The 23,663-nt window shown below is 39.1% G+C and overlaps 1 protein-coding gene across 3 annotated transcripts in view; it reads right to left on the reverse strand.

The window, feature by feature from the left end:
- Window positions 1-23,663, reverse strand: part of MAPK11 (mitogen-activated protein kinase 11) — a 32,135-nt gene that overhangs the window by 2,472 nt on the left and 6,000 nt on the right. For 2 of the 3 annotated variants that reach the window (XM_064446029.1, XM_064446048.1), the window contains 10 exons: window positions 15,409-15,538; window positions 14,389-14,447; window positions 13,163-13,274; window positions 10,678-10,707; window positions 10,491-10,538; window positions 7,948-8,062; window positions 7,753-7,824; window positions 6,072-6,151; window positions 2,993-3,071; window positions 1,431-1,604 (listed from right to left, as the gene is read on the reverse strand). In XM_064446029.1, the coding sequence (XP_064302099.1) occupies window positions 1,431-1,604; window positions 2,993-3,071; window positions 6,072-6,151; window positions 7,753-7,824; window positions 7,948-8,062; window positions 10,491-10,538; window positions 10,678-10,707; window positions 13,163-13,274; window positions 14,389-14,447; window positions 15,409-15,538 (899 nt within the window). Of the gene's footprint in view, window positions 1-1,430; window positions 1,605-2,992; window positions 3,072-6,071; window positions 6,152-7,752; window positions 7,825-7,947; window positions 8,063-10,490; window positions 10,539-10,677; window positions 10,708-13,162; window positions 13,275-14,388; window positions 14,448-15,408; window positions 15,539-16,051; window positions 18,293-23,663 lie in introns of those variants that run through there. The other variant, XM_064446038.1, reaches the window with a different exon arrangement.

Here is a 23,663-nt window from a genome sequence, read left to right on the forward strand (position 1 = left end):
GTGATGTAGAAAAATACAATACTGTCCTTCCTAGAGAATTCACCCTCAAGTCCTTATTTCAGTTCAGAAAGTGTTAAGCTAAGTTTGTTCCTGAAATAATTTCAACGGAGTTTCGTCACAAACAGAAATCGGCTTCGTGACTCGGAAATTGTTAAACTTTCCTGTTAAAGACTCAAACCAACTGAAAAAGTAGCAGAAAACAAATCATCCACTCCTAAGTACAGCAGCAAATTGCACATGTCTCTCAATAACCAAGATGTATGGGCGGTGCTGGATGCTGCCAGGTTTTGCAGAGGAGAGCATGTGTAAGGAGTGAGTGATACCAGTCAATCCTCCTTGATTGTACAGATGCAGTAGGCTTCTAGAAAACCCTTTTCAGGGCTCTAGGAGGTTGCTTTATTGTAGAGAGACCCATGACCCTGCTCCTATCTTTCTTTAAGATCTATTTGCTGTAGTCAGTCTGCTTCGCTGCCCTGCAATGCCCAGCATAAAACATGGCACAAGTGGAAGGGCATGGGAGGTTGGTATTATCCATCATAAACCTACCCACTATGCTAATACATTTTTATCAAACCTTTCTGGAGTAAAAGTTATAGAATATAAAAATAGAAACAGAAGACCATTTATCTTATAGACTACATACTTCATCTTAAGCCAAGGAAAGGAATATATTGATAAACAGGAACAATTAGTTTCCTAGAACATTACTCTCAATTTAAAATGTCTAGTAAGGTATTTTTAGCATAATATATCCTCATTAGACAATGATGAAATTGGACTGTACTTTTCCATGTACTTCGTGTTTAGCCACCTTACTTCCGTGATACTGCAGTGCAATATGATCATGATGCAAGCATGGAATTAACTAATAAAAAAAGGTTGTTGCAATATTTCTCAAGGATGGGTTTTGCAGTGTCACTCCCAAGTCAAATCATCAACTCTCACCTCAAACAGGATCAATAGCGTGGGTTATCTATTAATCCTAATTACTCGGCTATCTAAAGAATGATTAATAAAATACACATCTATGTGGGAAATATTCATTTCTGGTTCTGAACAAAGCTAGACCAGAATCCCAAATGTGTCACTTGCCCTAGGACAGTTACTGCAGCTGAGGATCTGACTTAGAAAATCAAAAGCAAGACAGAACGTGCAGTATTTACCTGGTAAATAGCATCAGCTTTTAGTTAAGATTAAACCTGCTATAGGGAATCTAGTGAGGAGATGATAGGATAGAGGAAGGGAGCCAAATCCAGAGAGGAAACACAACCCCTTCTACCTTTCCACTCCCACAAGTACACACATGGACTTATCTTCTTTCCCTGAGGCTTAAGAGTTCAAATTGCTCTGGTTAGAAACAGAGGAAAACTGTTACTTAAGTAAGGTTTTGTTCTGCTGCATGATTTAACTAATGTGTGCAATTCTGTTACCTTTCCATTCATCTATGGTTCGCTCCTTATTCTCTATTGACTCATCGTACAGCTCGGCCTCAGGTTCATCATCCGGATCGTGATACTGTACAAAGTATGGATGTGCAAGTGCTTCCGACGCAGTAATTCTTTTATCGCTGTCTAATATAAGCATCTTCTCAAGAAGATCTACAGCTAAGGGAAAAAGAGAAACATGGTTCAAAGCCAGAAGAGACCATGTAGAAATAAGAGAAGGCAACTGTTTACACACAATCTGTTTTCACTCACCTTAAACACAGTTAACGTTATTGGAAAACCCACAAAATTTAGGCAGTATAACAAATAAGTTTTAAAGATTTTATACTGTGAGTACAATTTTTAGAGCTGAAGGAAGCTTCTGGTTTGCTTGTGGTATGCCCAAAGGTTCATTATAATCTATCTGGTATCTGATTCTCGTCTTCAGACACCCACAGCCTTCATTCTGAAAAGATCTCTGCGTGCTTAAAAGTTAAATATCCTGTGTTGTGCATCGTGTGCTTAATTTGGTCCTCATCAGTGCAAATGTAAGTAACTTAAAATTGCTTGTAAGATAACACTTTTAATTAGCTGCACCAATGATATAATCAGATGAAAACCCCAAAGCCGCTTTATAGGACCCAGGATAAATAAAATATATTTGAAGTTGCAGAATATTAGAAATGAGAGAGATCTGTAAGGCTGAAATTGACTTGATATGGGAAGTTTATAATAACTATTTAAAATATTATATAAGAATGATTTTTAGCGTTTTCATATAAGCACTGTCATTACTTTGCCTTTATGACATTAATATGTAGCATGGTCTCATGTACTTCATGGAAATAAATCCAATTTTTTATCAGAAAGTGTTCACAGCTACTTGTATTTGTAAAAGTAAAATTGTCTTTTAATACGCAGAAAAAATTCAGAACATTTTAACTCATAGTATACTTTCCTGTATACAACGTTTTAATGTGCACTCGATGGAACTGACCAGGCTCTGTAGTAAGATGACTCTAGTGACTCAAATGTCTCATTTGCCATGTCACAAGAAATAGTTCACAGAAATATCTCTTTTGCACAGGCAGAACCAACTGGTTAGACATAAAAACAATTGTGCAGGATCAGACCACGGGCCTGTCTAGCCCGGTATCCTGTGTCCAACAATGGCTGATACATTCCTAGGAAATAATACTCAAAAGGGTCATTCAAACAGCTATGCTTCCTGGTATATTCTTTTGCTTGCCAGCAATTTACAGGTCATGGCCTTCCTGAGCCAGAAGTGATGTCTCTAGTGTAGACCCTGTGACATTTTTATTTATTCCTACTATATAGAGCTGGGTTTTGCTTTTCACTTACAGACTGTTTTCCTTTAGGAGGTTCCCGTAATCTCCATCAGAAACAAAAGACACAGGCTTCACGAAGGGAAAACATTCTCAGGATGAAAGGTTAAGTGATGCTCTTCTCACTGGTGTGGTCATTATTATATGGGATCATATAGCAAAGGAAAGCTTGAGTTCCTATGTTAGTGAAAGATTTAATCTATATCAGTCTGACTTTCTTACCTAATGGATTGGCACCACGAAATACTGCTTTCAAGTCCTGTTGAGGCATATGTGGAAGAGATTCAATGTATTTTCTTGCCTAGGAATAAATCAATATACATACCACATGCAGAGAGGTTAGATTTGGCCAACAGTAACAATATCAATTCTAAAAAACCAGAGGTAATATTTTTTATGTTTCTTATACACAGGAAACCTTCTTTACATAAAACCATAATGTATGACTTTGTTTTAAAGAGTCACTCCTGTATATTGCACAATAAGCAGGAGAGTTATAAACAGGTATGTTTTCCTCTAAGGATTATGCGTTAGCACTTACGATTTCACCGACGCTTACTGGTTCATTGCAGCATATCCCCAGGGAGCACGTGCATGTAACGTTCAACCAGAAATTGCAACCTAAATCATCTTTTAGTTACCCTCAGTGCAGTGGTATAATCCGATCTGCGTCCTCCCCTCCTCTCTCTCTTCTGTCAAACAGTAACTTCACTAACGAAAGAACAAATCCTGATACTCCCAGGATGCAGATATTCAGATGTTTAACAGAATTTAGAGCTTGCTTTGTCACCGTGGCTGTGAAAGGCTCACCCAAACTCAGCTAGGAAAAGCCTACCCACGTGTTGGACCCACAAACGTCAGCGTGCAGCTTGACATACGTGAGCTATGAATTTCTGCACTGAGGTAAATAGGTCGGCAAGAGATGATGTTGAATGCTGGTCCCAAGGGCTGGGATCAGGCAGAACAGGGAATTCTGAAATGGAACAGTTGAAGAGGTAAATGGCTGTCCCCAAATCTGCAAAAAATCCAGCTGGTCTTTGAACAAACCTTAATCCTTTTAAAACATGTTTGGGTTACAGATGCCTCCCTGCACGCTTAGCAATCCTGTTAGAAGGACACTATGTGCAGGAGGCTAGCTAAGCATCCTTGGCCTGCTGAAGACAGCAAAGGAAATAAAGTTGTTCATACCAGACTTAAGTGCTCCAGGACATTAGTTTATACATATGTGTGAATGGCAGAGCAAAGGAGAGCTGCCACACATTCTTGCATGGAAGCTGTGGACTAGGGTAGAAACAAGAGGTAAATTTATCTTATGACAAACATCTGTGAATTTGGGGACTATTTGTTTCTGTACGGACATCAATTAACATCACTAATCTAAACATGACTGAACAAGATATGGTCAAAATTATCTCCAACTTTGCCCAGAAGTCCTTTGAAAAAACACAGACCCATCAAAGTATACTTGGCAACCTGCCCCCTCTGCTGATATATTCACCACAGAAACCCAACCAATAGAATCCAGACATTTAAATTATTCTGAAAATAATGGAATACAATCACCATTTAAACCGAAATTAACACGAAAGACTGACAAAACAGCTCAGTGACTTGTGCTGAAACATCCCATGAGGTTGATCTCTTAGTTTCCAATTCTTTAACCCTCTATTTATAACTGAATATAGGCTTCGCCTTTCAGAAATTCTGTGACCTTGCTGTTAGAGGAATGGAAAAAATTGTCTGAGACTGCAAGCTACATTAAGAAATAGCTAAACACTAAGGCCAAAGTACAAGGTAAAGAAGAACTAGAATGAAGGAATAGGATAGACAGTCCCTTGCAAGAGGAAAGTACCTCCAAGCAAGGTACGTATCTCCTTTAACATTGTTCCTCTAACCAGGTAGCAGCAGCCCAAAGGTGACCTAGCAGGTTTTTGTGTTCTCCCTATGACCTAAAGGTATAACTAGACCCCGTAAACCAGTTTTGGGACCCCTGCAGCTCACTGAAGTATGCTCTGAAACACAAGAAGTTAAAGACAAAAGCAGACGCTATCTCCAGTAAATATTTATGGTCCTTAATCTCCTAATCAAAAAGCTCATGAACTGGCTAGTTGTGGGTAAATCACACATTTGCATACACCACTCTGAATGCATTACTGCAAAAATGCTAGGATCTTAATAACCCTTAAAGGCTATACAAGGACCTATGAGGCTACACAAGGACCTACGCTTAGGACAGCACAGCAAGATTTGCTGGTTGATCTAGTCCCTGGCACAAGGATAGACCCTTCTCCTGACCCAGCCATTCCTAAGTGCTGGGTACTCACAAAACTCTGGGGCTGTGTGTTGGCCCCTGCCAAAGAGGTTTTGTTATGCTTGGACCTTCCAGAAACACGGTGTTGCTCTGGCCCTCCTACTGCTCCTGCTTACTTAACCCACTAGTGTATCCATTAGTAAGTTCAAAGAAAACCCATCAATATACACACAAGATGAAAAATAGCCATCAGTATTAGTCTGAAGCATATATAGAAAAGGTTTAAGAAAACAGCTTCAGCTCAGGAGGTATCTCTGAGCTGTTTATCTGAATTTTTACACTGTGTCCATCACCTGCCTTTACCAATCTTTACCATATCTCACCCCTCAGCTGGATATCCATGGTTATTGCTTACAGAGAATCCTTTAGGCCTAACTTTAGCAGAGAAACAAAGTGGAAACTGCTCATTTACTAGATCACTATTTTAAGGAAGTCATACGGAGAGTTAAAAATCACACCGCTAACTACAGATATTATCATGAAAGTGGACCTCACACAAGCATTCAGAGAGTTGAATAAATACCAGTTTTGAATTAGGGATCCAATTAAGCGCACTCGTGCAGAACACACATTTTTTGAATCCGATATCTCTGTTTAGATCCCTTACAACAACAGAAAGCATAAAAATTACAGAGACATCAGATTTGATAACAACTGTATAATGCTCTGAGCTGAGCATCAGTTTGAATTTTTTAATGGTAAGTATAGTAGCAAAATAAAAGATCATCAGGACCAATTGCAAAACTCCTTTCAAAAACTGAGTACATGAGAACAAGTATCAAAATTAATCCAGCTGACAGTCAAGGCATTTGGGTACCACTAAAACCAATAATTTTTGAATGGTGGCATTCTAGCAGCAAAAAATACAGGTCATTTTAAAGTGTTTGCTCATTTCCAAGTCAGAGTATCTGCGTAACACAACCAGTGACGCACGATGCCAGTTAGAGAAAAGGATGATAGAAAGTTAACCGAATGAAGCTGCGATCTCACATGTTCTGATGATATCTTCTTCAGAAGTTCAGAACAGGGTGTACCCACAACCTCCATTATTCTCTTTAGCTGATCGATATCTGCATTATTTCAGGGAAATAAGCAACACATCATCCTTCTGGGTTTAAACAATTAATGAGCTTTCATGCAGACAGTTAACACATTTAAAGCTATTCAGCAAGACAATTCCATTGTAGTCCATGGAAGGATACAAATTCATATCTGCTTAAGCCTAGTCCTGGAGTATGAAATTCTCTATTGTACTATACGATTCTTTCAGGTGTCTATGTACGTGAGAAAGGTGCATGCAAAATGTTGCTTTCCCATCCTAGTTCCCAATTTAACATATTCTTAAGCTTAATTTTAATAGCACATTTATGTTTCAGTGATCTGAGGGATTTCTGAAGAACAGCACATGGGGCTAGATTACTGATCTGAGGGCTGGTAAATGGAAGATTCTCATTTGGTAGCTTTAAAAATCTGGTTTATATTGGTCTCAGGAGTAAAAACTTTGAAAATGTTAATTTTTCATTGTCATATATGACCTGTAAAATATATTACATTTTCCCTAGACACTCGAGGTTATTTTACAGCTTTATTTAAACTGATAAAATAATTGTAGACAATATTTTATAACAGCAAAAAATATCTTACTTCTTGAAAACTAGATGTATAGATTTTTCCAAATATCACATATCATGTGATCAGTCTGAATCACAGTCATCATCCAGATGATGAACATCTGGACAACGCCTGTGGTTACAATAGAGCCTAATGATGCTGAGCACAACAGAAAGGTCAGCAGGGAGACTTGGTCTCTCAGCTCTCTTAATAGCTCTTCAGGCAATTCTAATTTCGTGTTGTTTTGCACCTGGCAATGGCTTAGTTTTAGCAGAAGCATTTGCTTTGTGAGGGGTGTCAGAGTAGCGAGCAATGTCAGTATTCAGCACAGAAGAATGTGCCTTTGTTTCTCGTATTAAAAGCTTTCCTCCTCTGATACAGTTGTTTCCTCATTCCTCATTATGTGTTTTTCTACAGTTTACTTTACTGTTCTCCTCAGCAACGTCTCTTTTTTTTTCCCCCTCCTGCCAGCACAGGAAACGCCAATGGAAACCCCTGATGCTCCAGCAGGGACCACAGCACAGCACTGAAGAAAAGAGAGGGTTTTGCTGCTCCTGTGGCATTTCTAGAACTGCTGGCTTTTTTTTTAGTAACAGGACACAATATGCCTATTAATTTGCTTATTATCTAAAAGTTAATTTGTTTTCATTGTAGGAACTTCCAGCCTAAAAGCAGTTCTGTTTTTTAAAATTATATTAGCCTATCAAAAAAAATTGCCTTTACTCAGCTTCAGTTTTAATGTATGTTATTTCAGTAAGATACACATATGGAAGAAATCTGGCCTGTCGTAACTAGGTTATTATTGAAATACAGATACACAACAAAGAATAAATGTAACTTAGTGTTGTTTAGGAACATCTGTTACTGGTTTTTTCCTACCAGTGGGTCTCATATTCAGCTGTCATATCCACTAAACAGAAAGATTAGCAAAAATTGTTTACTGTTTTAAGAAGTTTGTTACCTCAAAAACATTTCCACAGAAACACTCAAGTCATTAGAAAAAAAGGAAGAATTAGAGAGTATTTTTATAGCTGCATTTTATGTCTTATGTTAAGGATACAATCATTTCCGGGAAATAGGGCCTTCCCTTTCAATAGCTCTGCCATGATGCATCCAACCGACCAGATGTCGACTGCCAAAAAACAGAGAGAGAAATGTGTACAATTAATCAGAGAGATCCTTAAACAGAGTTGCCTCTTGATTTAAAACTATCACTATGTCCAGCTGTAGCAAAATGCAGGTCTTCACAGTTTACCTGTTTGATTGTAGTGCATCCAGTTTAACATAATTTCTGGAGCTCTGTACCATCTTGTTGCAACATATCCAGTCATTTCATCATCAGTTTGTCGAGCTAAACCAAAGTCTAAAATCTACAGAGAAAAAAAATAGAGATAAACAATAACTTTAAGAATCTCTTTTCACTTTTGTTATAGGTACTGATTCTCCCCATTACTGATTTCTGAGTTTATCCATAGCCCCTCACTATCGCTGAAGTAAAACAGCAACACTCTGGACGAGCTCATCCGCTCTCCCCGCTGCATCCCTGCAGCCTACGGGTCTGCATAAAGATGCTTCCACTGCAATAAGCCTGGCCCTTTGTCCTCTGAGGCAAACTTTACATTTTGCCTGAAGTTCAATCTTCCACTGACATTCATTTGCTAAAAATAAGCACTGTTGCTATAAAAAAATTAAACACAGTTGACTGGGAATGTTTGTGTAAAATGCCAATGGCAAGTGCCACGGGCCGTTTGAACATTTGAAGACCATGGGAGCTGATCACGAATCTACAGAATTTCTGTTGTTTCCTTCTCATGTCTATCTAAGCATTTACCCAAATCACACATCATTCTGATGCCACTAGGAAACATATATCCTGTGCAACAAGGTAAATTTAAATCACATGCCATCTGTTTTCAGTAGAACTCCCCCACTGAAACAACAAAAGAGCTCTGTTTAGGTACACATTATTACTCATAGGCTTGATAGGAAAATGCTCCCCTCCATATGCTCGCCCTTGCTAAGTTTACATTGACAGGAAGTTATTTTAATTAAATTTTTCCTGCTCATTTCTTTGCTTTCTATTTTTTGATTAGTCTATGTCCTACTAATTATGGAGCTAAAAGGCCTCCCTAACTCTAAGAGAGACTGTTGTGAAAGGGTACCATCTGAGCCTCAGTGCTGTTCATTAAGTCAGTCATCTGAGCTAGTTAGCATCTCTTCAAATAGAAATGGGAATTAAGATGGGTGGCAACCTTCCATGATGAGATCCAGGACTATTTAAGCTGGTGGCTAATCCTTTTCATTGAGAGTAAGAAAATTTTAACAGTGTCATTAAAATTCCTCAGTTATAATCCAATTTAAAGACATTAAAAAACATAAAGATAAATATTTAAGATGTAAGTAACACTTTAACATCTTTACTTCTAATATACTTTAAAGCATTATTTATTTCTTAAATAAACAAAAATAAAAGCATGAGGCAAACAAGGCATGAATAACAGTGGTGAAACCGAAACACCAATGCCTTTATTTTTATAAGGGTTTTGGCAATATTTTTCCTCAATAGCTGATCCCTTCTATCAAATGTGTGCACACGCGTTTTCCTTCTTTTTGCTTCCATTTCCATTTCCTTTTTGTCTGTACCTGTAACTATCCACTAGTACGCTCTACTGGAAAATAATTTGGAATCGGAGGAAGTAAGGCTGTAAATACAAAGCAAAGCAAAAAGCAGAGTAACAAATGCTAGGCAGGGAGGCGCACAGATACCATAATAATAGAAAAAAAAGGTTTGAAGTCCCCTTTACTTACAGAACAAAAACACAGCAGACATTTTAGAGTGCATTATCAGACCCAGATGACCCATAAAATTTCACAGATGCTGAACATACATGCATGAAGACATTAAAGGGATAATCATTAAAGTTGCTGAGCATCTGCAAGTGTCACTGAACCAAATGGAACTCCAGTTTCTCACCACAGATCTGGATTAGTGCGAGAACCTAAGGGCAATGCTCTTATTCACTATTGTGATTTTTTTGCTGATCTTGTAGTATTTGGGATCTTTTCTTAAATCCCTCACAGCTGGAATAAAGTGATTACATCAGAGTCTCAGTCACAGGGAGAAAGGTGTTTCTGGCTATCATGGAGAAATGCTAAACTTCTCATCCTTAGGCTTAAAGGCTTAGAAAGCCAGAGGACATCTTTTCCTTCTTCAGAATCTCATGCTTATTATGTAATACGGTATCACACAGACACACAAAGATATGTATTTATATCGATGTGTACATTAAAATAGCATTTGACAAGTGTGGTTTACGGTGTTCTTTTTGGTTGGGGTTTGGTTTTGGTTTTGCGGGGTTTTTTTTACTGCTTCTAACTGGTAATACTGGTACCTTTTTTCATATAATTATTTAATTTAGCTTGTATACGCTGTAGTTCTAAAAATGAAAAGTTGTTACAAGGCCTCCTCTAAACATGGCAGATGTAGATACGTATCACAGGTCAAGCTTTCAAGATATACTCAGTTAACTACTCACTCATGGGCCAAATTATTAGCCTATGTACCATCTGCCAGGAACTAGGGATGAACATTTTGCAAAGATATCTGTGTTCATACTAAATTAACATTTGGGAGAAAACACATGTTCATGGAAATAGGTTTTCTATGCCAGGGACCCACGGTAGCAAACAATTGAAATTAATGGAATCCAAAATAAAAACAGCAGTTAATGTTTTCTCAGAAAATTATTGTCTTGAATGCTTTTAAAACATTCTTCATTACAGCAGCATAATACCTACCCTCAATTCACAGTCTTCATTTACAGCTAGGTTACTGGGCTTCAGGTCCTGTAGCAGAACAGAGAGAGTTAGTCAAGTATGATTTTAACCTTTTAAAGTATATTATATTATAGCTATGTCTTAGTAACACACTTGATGCACAGAGGGACACACTCCATTCATTTTTGATTGCAATGAGTGAACTCACCCGGTGGATGATTCCAGCTGAGTGAATATACTGTGAAACAAAAAGGGAAAAAAAAAGGAAGGTAAGATTTGAAGTTAGAGGTGAAGGAAGGTGTAAGTCACTTGTCTTATCATTTCACTTCTGAGACTGATTGTTTTATATAGAGAAAAGACATCACACTACATTTTCAGATCAAACGGAGCTGTGACAAACTTCAAAACCTTGTTTTGTCTTATCCAGAGCTGGATTATTACAAGAAAGGTAATCATGAAGACTAGATTCTACATGAAAGATAGCACTTGCAGTGATTCTTCTGTTGACAGTTTCTTACCAATTTGGAATTTGTTCCAGTTTATGTGGGTGTCCATGTTGATCAGCTAGTGGCTCAGTGAAGTCAGTGGTCTAGGGAGCAGCGTCGTTGACTTGTAGGTGATGTAAGTCACCTTTTCATACCGTGAATGCTGAATGTGGGTGACAGATACTCGCACCCTGGGACAGATTAGTGACCAAAATACTCACCTAAGCCACATCATTACTTCAGGTCCACTTTCAAAGCAGGGACCCAAAGCAGTATTTCAGTGGTTACTTAGTGTCTCCGCTATTCTACATGAAACGTTAAAACTCAAAGATTGAGAAAAGCTTACTCCGTAGTTGCCTATCATTCACTTGTTAGGATTAACAGCCAATTTATCTATGATCTTACTGACCAGGATCAGCAAGACCTTGAAAACCTTCTATTCCCTAGCGGTGAGTTCACCTTCTTTTTTAGGAGCAGAGATTACACACAAAACCTATATATCAGCTGGGAAAACCCAAAGCAAACACACGGGCATTCTTCTTGTTCCAGACCTACGCACTGTTTATCAGAAGGGCAGGGCCACCCCTGAGCACTCCTCATCACAGCTGCGAGCAGCTGAATGAAGAGGAAACCAAACCACCGCTTGCGACAGAAGGAGCTGTGTCCCTGCTCTGCTGAGACAACAACAGCAGCTCCTCTCAGTGCCACCAAGCAGTCCTCTACCAGCCAGCTCAGGGGCCTGCCAAACTACGCAGCTCCACACTAACGCTTCGTCTGCTCAGACAGCTTCTGCAGGGCGCGAAGGCTGTGCTCCATACTGAAGGCTGAGCTCCATTTGGGCTCCATACATAGCGAGCCCAAAGCTTGCTAAGGTATGCGAATACACGTTGTAATGACTCCAGTGTAGATGTAAGCAAGGTGTTATATATGATCAAATGTTCTTCAACTAATGAGACATGAGAATTTCAATTCCAGAAGAGATGAGCCACCATCAACCCCTCCCTGTTTGAAACAGAGCCAGAAATGCACCTGAGTGCATTTCTGAAATTAATATTCACTTTAGAGCACAACTCTTACTATTATTTAGCTCTGACACAACACAGTCTTATATTCAAAACCGCAAGCTGGATAATTAACTCCAGAATCCATCTCCCTAATTAAGCTATTAACTTAAGTAAATGAGACAAAGCAATTAAGGGCTCAGTTCTGCAATTTTTATTCACTAAAATCTGCACTTAAATTGACAGAACATGCATGCCTGAATAAGAATTACTGTCTCAGGCACAAGGGGACTTGCTGAAAAACATGTAATAAGTGTATTTCAGAGCCAGTATTTACCATAGCTTGCTTTCAAACATACAGTTATTTTCCATGTCAATTACATGTTATTTTCCATATCAATTACTGTTAAGTTAGCTACTAAAGCAGCTGACCCCTCTCTTTTCTTTTTGCTTATACCTGGGAAAATCAACACTGGTCTGAGAAAATGCTTATCACCTAGTAATAGGAAGCATTTTCCTCATCTTCGCCTGTTTATAGACACTTACATGTTTAATGTCAGCAAAACGATACGTATTTTAATTCTTTTGGAAGAAAATTTTGCTACAGTTTCATTGCCAAACACCTGTGTTATCGAATTCCATACATTTTAACTGATATGATTAAAGGAAACAATGACTTTACAAGCAGAGTAAATCTTAGGCAATTGTGTGCAACGTTGTACATTGCTAGGATAAACTTCTACTTCCAGACATCTCCCAGAGAACCCAACTAACTTGGTTATCTCTTCACCCATGTGATGGTCTCTACAAAAATCAGGGCTGTGGTTTTTCAAACTAGCTCACGTCTTTCAAAGTGCAAATATGAGTTACTTGCCATACCGTTCTTTCGATTTCACATTCTTCAGAAATTTTTTTACTACCTTCTTGTGACAGGTAAAGTGTCTAAAACACACACTGTGTGCTACAGAACATGTTCACTTGAGACACTCAAGGGGAGTATTCACATCTATTGCACATGTAAACATTGGCAGGCTTGGGGTTTTATTTCTGGTTAGAAAAATGATCTGATAATTTCTGAAATGATTGCTGCTCTCTGTGCACTCTTAAGATATTAAAAAAAAGTGTTTAAGTATTGTCACTGCAATGAACCAGTTGTCACTACGATGTTTTTCTTGCTGACTCTAAAAATGCTGCATTCAGCCAGTACCTTAAGACCTCGAAGTAACTGATAGATGAGAAACTGTATATGGTCATCCGTTAACTTCTGGCACTTGACAATGTTATTCAGGTCAGCACCCATTAAATTTGTCACAAGATATCTGTGAAAATAGAACAGAGAAGAAAACAAAGAAACACACCTCATTTAAGAACGACAGAATGTAAATCCTTCTAAAAGCAGCACATCTAAAGAGTAACTACACACTCCCGTGTAAGTTCCTTTTCCATTTTCTACTAACACACAGTTTATGCCCTTTAAATCATCTCTGAGCTTTAATAATGGAATCACAGGTATGAGATTTAATATCATGAAAAAGAAAAATCTTTATTACACTAAAAGCTTTTATCTCTGTTTTCTCCGTGACACCCCACAGCAGTTCAGTGAGGGGAGAACACATCCTATTTTGAGATGAACAGGAAGCCTCACCCAGCATCAAAGTGGGAGCCTGAGGCACCAAAACTACAGTACCTGCGAGGCCCTAGAATATCTGGTGGAGATTAACATCGGATTGGTTGAAAGTTTTGTGTAACTTCCCTCCCCACCCCCACTGGAAGTTTTATTTTTTGACAAATTTTGCAGAAACGTTGATTCTTTTCGAAAAAACAGTACTGGGACAAGTGTATGCAATCTATCATTCCCAGTTCTCATTTGTGTAATTTTGCCCCAGAGTCAAAGGGTTTTGGCCATTAATTTCCATGAACACAAAAATATATTAATTACTTTTTCTTCTGCTAAATTTTTTTACCTAAGTGCTTATACATGATGTAAACCAAGAGGAACTCAGCATAAATCCTCTGTCTGAGTGACACCACAATACACCTAGTCCTAGGTAAGTCAGCAATCTAGCCTAAACGTACCTTGTCTCAGTTAAACAACAGGATACTTTCCTGCATTCCTGAACGATCCCATCTAGCTGTGAAAAAATAATCTACAGCTAATACATAATTGAACTAATGAAGTTTTAAGTTTACTTGCATTTATGCAGCATCAAACCATTTATCATGTACCTAAAATCTTATTATCCTTCAAAAAAGTACAAAAATGAGGCCCATCCTCCTGCCTCGTCTTTTGTGGAAAAGTTGCAAAAAGATTTATTGGGGTTCTTCACACAAAGCCAACTGTGGCTGCGAGTTTATTAGAAAAGCGCGTGCTTCCTCTCTAAAACCAAAGTGGTACTTACTTACTAGTCAGGACAATGTTAAAATTTTACTTACACTTCATTAAAATTCTCTATTGAAGTTGCAGGTGTAAAAACATCTAGCAATCCTATAACCTGGAAGATGAGGGAATTGACATTTTATTTTTAGAAATCTGTAAAGCAACGTATAATCAGTAGTGACAGTGCTTAGCATTTCTGGGATGAAACTTATAAAAATATGACATATGGTCATCTTGAAAACTTATTACGACTGGCACAACAGGCTGTCTATACAGGTATAGCCTCAGCTGTCTCCATGACCAACAGAAAATTATATTAATTACAAAAAGTAATTACAAGACTTCAGACAACCAGAAATAAAGGCGGGAAAAGTAATGTGTCGTTACCGAAAAGCTGACACATGGCTTATACACTTGTTATACTTCAGGTTATGCACAATGTAATGGGTTATCTTGTTCTGTTGTCTAACATTTTTAGCATCCTTTTTCCAGGATACTTTTCAATGCACTACATTTTATTCAGGCTTCAAATTCATTAAGTTACTTTTAAGCAGGTGGATACGCCCGCTGAAATCAACTGTTTGCCACATAAACTCAGAATACTAATCAATTATTTGGGGCCTGAAGTTCTTCTATCTTTCATCTAGATTTACACTGTTGTTAATTTCAACGAGAGCATCTGCCCTTAATTTCTTAACAGAATCCAAATACAGCAAAACCAGGTTTGAGGTATTTTTTTTCCTGGACTAATGCTTCAAGAGCATCCAACAGCAGTGAGCAGAATACTCTTATTACTTTAGTTAGAGAAGAGTAGGACCACTTGTTTTGGATTTCATCAACTGAATCTTTAAGATGAAATTAGATAATTTTTCAATAAAAAGGCAGCTTGTTACTGACCACCCCTACTTTAAAGTCCAGTGACTTCACTACACATACGATGGCTAGGTCCAGGAATCTTGGGTAGCGAGAAGGTTGCATATACTTTTCAAAAAAAGATTGCATCTAACTGGAATTAAGCCTATATTGCAAACTTTTGTCATAAAAATCCAAAGGGAAAGAACTCACTCTCCACTTACGTTCTCATGCTTCATGTGCTTAAGCAACCTAAGCTCTCGGTAGGTCCTCCTCGCGTGGATAAGTGATTGAAAAGGTCTTGAAAGCTTTTTCACTGCCACCTTCTGTCTTGTTTTGGTATCAAAAGCTGAACTAGAAAAGGAAAAGAAAAAGTCCACGTTGATGGCATGTTCTACTTTAAAGCTCTCAGCCAGTTCACTGGAGAAACCTGTACTCTCTTGGGGGCTCTTACTCCTTTCCTTTGCCCTCTTTCACTTTCTACTCAGGGACTGCAGCCAGGGGAACTAGTCAGCAGTAACCCCAAGTATTCAAGGACAGTTCCCTTGTTTTCCATCTAGCAAATTACTAACGCTTATGATAATGTTCAGGACTCATCCTCAGGTAACCTTGCCGCATATGGCAGGAAAACTAACAGAGAATTATCTCCATTTGTGCAGCTCCAGCCTCCAGCTCCAAGGCAAGGCTTGTAGGGACTATGGGGATTCAAACTCCGGGTCTTACTGAACAAACTGGAGTCTTTACTAATAAAAGGAACGCTGCCGTTGTGTCTAGAAGTATTAACTACCTATGTGACCATTAGCTTGCTAGACGATAATGCCACAAAACTGGTATCAAATTAGGACGTTGACATATCCAAGGCCATACCGTTTCCTTGGGAAATGCTGGTAACAAGGGAACAACGGGTACATGTCTTACACTCCAGCCCACAGATCCTGCTGACACACAGCATGTGCTTAACCTCATACAGATGGAGATGCCCCGCTGAAAAGGACACTAAATGCACACATCACCATTTGCACAAAAGAGAGACCCACTGGTTTTGTGCATTAGAAAGACATGACAAGCACAACAAGCCACAAATAAATGCTGCCTGTTATGTAGCACAGGAATAAAAATGATCCCTGTATGTACTACTTCATGACACCACACAGTACAATTATAGAAAGATTCAGTTTGCTACCTTCTCTTATGAAGAAAAAACCTTTTCTTTAAATTATTACTTATCCATTACATTAAAACTGTGTTTAATTAAAATACCTTTAAATCCTCTATTTAAAGTGTGGATAACACTATCTACGTACGCTTGCTAGAGAGCATTAGCAAGCCGGGAACTTTCACACGTTTATCTTACAGAGCTTTTTTGGTGTTACAACCATGAAAATTAGATAACATGAAAAATGCACAGAGTAGGATGACAACAGTTAACAGCCACACCAAATGCTATTAGCTCCTTATGAACAGTGTTTTAGACAGTCCTGGAAATTGCGGTAGGAGACACCTGCTAGAGACAAAAAACATTGATCGTGCCTGGAGTAGCTCCCAAACTAAATCACCTATAACTGAGCCCAGCCTATAATCAGCTCCAAGTAGGTGGACTCCTACACATATTTGGTGCTCCACTACAGTCACGAAGAGCTAAGTGAAGAGCAAAGCCTCTTTATTTACAGGCAGCTGGAGGACAAGGTGGTGTTTCTAATGAGCAGCAACAAAAGATACAAGCAACAAATGGGCAGGAAGAACAGAGCGGCATCCAAAAGGTGATCGTGATCCAGTTATCCTAGACTTCGCCCAACCTCCACGAAGGCCAATGCAGGGCACAATCCAGCAACTTTTTTATTTGATAAAAACATAGTAAGAGGAAGTAGATTTAATCAATAAGTTTCTTGCAGGCACCATGGAAGGGGTGAGTCACTCATGAGATAAATGAAACAGATAAGCAGATTACTTAGCTAGTTTCTTGCAAGCATCACAGAAGCAGATCTTCAGGGAAGTTTTAAAGGTGTACAGGGTTGTGGCTTTGCTGAGCACCTCAGGAAGGGCATTCCCTGAGCAGAAGAAAGAAAGCATAGGAACAAGGAGAAGACTGGTATCACTCTGAGGAGTGGGTGGAAGGGATATGACAGCGATACTTGTTCTGACAGTAGGGTAGGGACAGAGTTATTCAGGATATGAGGATGCTGTGTTGCTCAAATATGTGGAACAGTTCAAGGAATAAACAGTGTGAGAAGAATTGACTACAGAGATATCTTAAATTCCACATGACAGGCCACAGGGATAACATAAAGGCTGCACAAGCGAATCTGAAAAAATAAAAAGGAAGCCAATGCTTAGCTGTTAACATAACAAAGAGTAATTGCCCTGTGTGTAATCCTGGCCAATGAAACCACGGGAGAATACCACCAAGTCTCACAAATACATACTCTCTATATCCTTTCCAACTTTTTTCCAGTGGAAAAGGAAATGTTTATCCAGATAAATAAATAACATTGCCCCAAAAAATCCAGTCTGTGCTTAACATCTCAGCTCTTCTGGTAATTCACAAGCCTTCCCACTCGTGCTTGTACCAGTTTGTGAAATACTGTGTACATTATACAAGGCTAGGAGGAATTAGGTTTTAAATCCCATTATGATAAACAACCCTATCCTCCCATTTCTAAGGTCAAGTGTGGGTTTCAGAGGTTTAAAAACCACTGATCTTTAAGATGGATTGCTTTTCACCCTCCATACGGCTCAAGGCTACAAAGCTTTCAGATGGCACAAAGCACTATTTTTTTAGCTTCAGTAATTCTTATGGCAGTAGCTTTTTAGAGCCAGGATGGAAGCACATAAGGAGAGAGAAAAAAAAATAAAAGAAAGAGAAAACAAATGGCAACCTGAATCCTGGGACCTCCAATGGGAAATCACGAATTGAAGCTGCACAGGCCGGGGACTGACCTGGTTTAAATGAGTTCCGCTGTAGTCAAGAAATTGTACTGAATGATAAACAGAACTAATGCCTTCAGGCTCTTTCTTTGCCTGGTTTACCATCATCATAATTCAAGTTATTAACAGTGACATGTTCAAAAATATATATTTCACATTGTTTGAATTCTCTTGTTTGTCAGATTCAAGGATGACTTGCATCTGTGATCTCTGCTACTGCCTCTGTGATCTCTGCTACTGCCTCTGTGATCACATCTTGCAAGCGGCAGGCCACCACCTGCACTCCTCCCCATGTACACTTATGCCTCTTATTTTAGACTTGGTCTCCCCCTCTTGCTTATATCATCATAGCTGCAGTTGGGGTTGTCCCCTGAATCCCTCATCATCCCGAGTAAACTGCTGGGTGGCAGGATGAGCTGCTTCCTTTTCTGTGTGATTTCTCCAAGAATGTTCATCTTTCAGACTAGTCCCTGGATAGGACATCTCTGGTCCCAGTCACGGCAAAAACATGAGCCCACCTGTGCTTGCCACCTGCAAACCCTTCCCTGGGGGCCTGTAACTAGCCCAACTAAAATGATTCAAAACAATTTCTTAAAAATAAAAAACCAAAAAACCACACACACACACAAAAAAAAAAAACAAAAAACCCAACTGATGCGCTTACTAGTTTGATTTAACAGGGAAGAACTGGGTTAGAGGCCCTTACCTTCCCTTACCCTGCATGACAGCCAAGTCACACCCTCCCCACTTCTGCATTGAGACTGGAGAGGGCTCCTCTGCCAGACCGTCGTTTTGCATCGCCTCACAAACCACCACCAGCATCTTACAGTGCCTTTTTCTTTTGCAAGGATATTCTCTACAGGCTTCAGCTTTGGCCAACCACTTGTGTTTGTACCTGGTTTATGCTCACACCTGGAAACAAATCATCCTTCCAATAGTTCAGCTACTGTTTCCTGAGTTTCTTTGAAACAACTTATTCTGAGGTGCCTTATCTCTGATTACGATGCTACCTCATGTAGCTGGACAGAATAGTACAATGGAGATAAACTTTGATACTAGCAAAGGGATAGTGTCTCCTGTCTCTAATCTACTGTTTACTGTTAGCATTTAATTTGATGTAGGCAGGGAAAATAAGTGACTTTTTAATTGCATATCATCAGTTATTATTTCTGACATCACTGTTAAGCAGTATGCTCACATGCCTTGATAGAATATGGGAACACCAATTTAGACAGGCTTTCTATCATAATTTAAAAAGAAACACAATTATTATTATTTTCCTAATTTACAAGAAACAACTTTGCAGCAATCTTAGCAATAGCTTTTTCAGATATGATCATTCTTGACCCAGAAGCCTTTGTGGTTATGACACATTTTTTGCTGTCTGTCCTTTCTAAGATCAAGGATAAAAAGCCATTATTCTGCTTACAGGGATGGCATCATTTTCACACAGATTAGGCACTTTTGCTTAGTGTGATTTTCAATCATTGTTTAAATTAGACCTACCTTCTCAGTGTTGTCAACTCCTACATTTAAGAATTCTATTGAAGTTCCACTAGATGAAATACAAACCTCTATTTATATGCACATTTTGACCAGTTCTTAATGTTTCAGAGAAAAGTTTGAACATAGGAAGCTAATGCAGTGCAAAAGCTCAGGAGGCAAAAAGCACAGGATTTTAACAGCTTCGTGGTAGCTTCATGACTTTTGATGTGGCATGGATTTTTAGTAGCTGATGTTTATAAACATGGCCATGCATTCAGTCATGTCCCTAATACCCACGGACAGTTTATCCGCTGTGGTTGCAGAGCAGTAATACTGGACAGACAGACAAGCAATTCATGTGCGCACCCTGCTCTGACCCTTCAGGCCTTTTGGGATTAGGAGCACACTATTTGGCTACGGCTACTTAGCCTTCATGGCTAAATTTGCTTCAACAGCTGGAGGGCTGCTTGCAGGAGCCCAGTCACGCATGGAGCCAACTCGTACCCTATTTAATAAACTCCAGCATCCGAGGCTCCCTTTGGACTACAGCTGGTCCCTGAAGTTCTAAGGCTCTGGGCTCAGAGAGGGCTTATTAGCCAGGCACAGTACTACCCAAAATGCCTGGAAAAAGTTCACCTTGAGTGTGGCGTTTGGTCTAGCAAGTTCTTTTTGTTCCCAGAGCCAGCTCAGGTCTAGCTGATGCAAAACAAAGGCACAACCCACGCTGGTTGTATGTGGTGCCAGTCTTGTGTCTGCAGTGAACTCCCCATTTACTGTAGGTTACCTGTGTCAGCTGATATTCCATCCCCATCACCCCAGATAACCACAAGGCTTTAGTTGTCTACAAAGTGTGATTTTACGCTTGTGGAAGCATTATAGTTGTACAAATAATTTGGTACTCTTATTCTAAGTGATTCATTTGGGGTTAAGTGCAAAAAATACAGAAAAGACTCTCTTCCAATTTATTTTATATAATTCAGTGTCCCAGCTTATGAGGCTGTTACCCCTACATCATCAGAAGTTTGACAACTGGTTGGACACACTACACCAAATTTAGAGAATGCTGTACACAAGCAGATCCTTAAATTTGCTCCATGTGACAATGACACTGGGTCTGGGTTTTCCCCATCCTGTTCTAGGCTTCTATTTTTACTTCTTTCACTGCAGCACAGGTTTCTTTCCTTCACTGGGTCATATTCCTCCAGAACACATGAAGATTCCCCATTGCATGTAAGTGTTAAGAAAAAAAAAAAAACCACACACACACAAAGAAAAAATGCAATTCATGCTCAAAACACAGATTCGCATGGGCAGGACTTTACTGATTTTGGTAAGAAAGAAGGTAACACCCAGAAAATAAAGTGGAAAGTACACAGAATTTCTGGCACATATTTAGCACAGCCACAACTTTGTGCTCTTGTACACAGAGCTCAGCATCCTTTCGTGTACCCACTGACTCCTTCCATTGCAGGAGACATGAACCTCCTTGTGGACAAATGTCCCCTTAACTTGCAAGATCCGGAGTTCCTGAGAAACACAAGTAGCAGCAGCAGAAGGGCGTATGTGAGCAAGCATTGAGGGGAAGGAACGGAAGAGGGGTTGACCCGCAGAGAACCTAATCATTGAGATAAGCAGCCCTTACTTCACGACACAGTGACAGATGGACTCCCCTAGAAAAGGGGGACACACGGGAACCCTGCCCTGGGACATTTTCTAGTGCCCAACCATATATATAACCTGGATTCCTCACAACTGCAGTAAATGACAACCCTTTTCACATTTCTCATAAATGTAACATAAGTGAATGAAAGTCGTCACACAGATAACATGGATTTTAGGGTTTTTTTGCAAGGTTTGGTTTGTGAGCTTTGTCTTTTGGGTCTTCTCCAGGATTTTGCTCTTCTTTTTTAAAATACAACTTTTTTTTTTTTTTTAATAAATAGAGCTACTTTTTATTGAGACATAGAATAGTCTGGAAAAAACCACACAAAGCATCTATCCAATACGAGAAAATGGACCATAATAGCTGTTGGCAGTGCAACAAGAGAACAAGAGAAAAAGGCCACCCACAGTAAGCTTAAGTTAAGCAGCAAAGTAAACCCAAGAAACAGTTAATTTGTGTCTTCTTTATAAATGTTTTGTTACTTTATGCAAGCGCAAGTTGGTGATTTCCACCCTCTGAGAGCTAGATTTAAGGTACAGAGTGTGTGTTTGTCTACTAAACAACACAGATCACTACATATATGTACATCAGAAGGAAACCATAAAGAAAAATGAGATGGCAGCAAGACAAAAGGTGGGAGGATGAGTAATGGGCAGCTCTGTAATGACATGTTAATCTCCTCATTAAAGAAAAAAACCCTTGCTTAATGATGACAGGTTATCGTATTGTAAAATTACATCCCATCACTCGGACATTATTCCAACACACCATGCTGAGCGCTGGCATCAATTGTTTTGGCTTTAGTACAGTCGCTGTCAATTATCTCAGATTAATTTACCACTGGATCTAAATATAAAAGCACAAAATCTCTCTTACATATGCAACGTAACTGTCCCATAGCCAACAAAAATATGTACATGCTTTTAAGCAGACACTGAAAAGTACTATAAAATAATTGCCATCCATAAGTTTACATGACTACATCACAAGTCTTCTTCCAATGTAACAACATGATCATAAAAATGCTGTATCAGTCTCTGAATCCACAAACAAATGTTATTTTCTGATCTGTCTTATGTCTCCACAGTGACTTAAATATTCAAATAACTTTACAGAGGAGCAGTCACACTTTCCTAGGTGAAGTTATAGACAGTACAGCTTACTTCAGTGGGAGTGATGCATTTAAAGTCATGCTTGTGAGAAAGGCATACAGAAGGTTGGAATAATACGCTGTTAGCTTCCTCAGCATGTGGAACCAACTCATGGATACTAAAATAATCATGTATTTTAGATAGCCTATAAGCCAAATGTCAGTATTTAAACAAGAAAATCTGTCAGCTGCCACTAAGGCAGGACACTGCTAATGACAAATGTATTTTATTCAGCATTTCATTAAAAAAGACTCCCAGACAGTTGTGGGCTTAGAAGCTAAGCTAGAAACGCTAGTGGTTAACCTGGATATAAAGGTTAACATGAAAAATATTGGTGCTTTCAAATGCATTACATAAACCCAAACAGACAAGATCTCACTATCACACTTACATTCTTGTCCTTTTTCCTATTCCTCCCCCACTTCTCCTTCACATTTCCTGTTTCCTCTCTCTACAAGGGTAAAAATATTAAACGGTAGCAATTTGTTCCCAGGTCATGTAGAGCTCTTGAAACACCCTCTCCCTTCCTGACTGTATACACAGAAATAAGACACTGGATTTTGGGTACCAGCTATCTAATAGGTTCCGAAATTGCAAATAGCTCCTTGGGAAGCTGTGTTGAAGCAACAAGGCCCTAAGACTTTAAGGGCTCTGGAACAGGGACTGTGTCCCCTAGCCAACTGCAATCACAATCACGACAGCAGGAGAGGAAAGCAGTTAGCTGTGCCACTGCTGCATCATGTGGTCAGGAAGGTGCATATTATAACAAATTATACTAAAGTAAAGATAGGGGAGACCCTCCACAGAGAATTTTTATTCTGCTAATGTATTCCTACAGCCACACAGAAAGCTGTAATTCCATGATTCTTACTGTCTTTCTGCAAAAACTGGCTCATCTTATGCCCCTTATCACTCTTCCATCTCGTGCCCCCTCCCTCTCTTAAAAAAGATCTCATTAATTACCCGAGAGGAAATCTGCACAATACGAAGTGGTCTTCCTCACTTTTTGAGCTCACCTTTTCTTCACCCTTCCTACAACTCCTTCCACCACCCTCCTTCACACACATATGGATATTTCTCATCTGTTCTCTAACTACTCCACAGGCTTTGTGACAGCATCATACCTAAAGATCTCCATCTCAGCCATTCTTATCCATCTCCACAAACACCTCATTCCTGATCCAATCTCGTTCATTAAAAGCATTCTTAGACACTTTCATTTTAAATAGGAACTCTGACTCCACTAATTACCATC

This window comes from Phalacrocorax carbo, chromosome 1, assembly GCF_963921805.1.
Source record: "Phalacrocorax carbo chromosome 1, bPhaCar2.1, whole genome shotgun sequence".
Taxonomy (NCBI): Eukaryota; Metazoa; Chordata; class Aves; order Suliformes; family Phalacrocoracidae; genus Phalacrocorax; species Phalacrocorax carbo.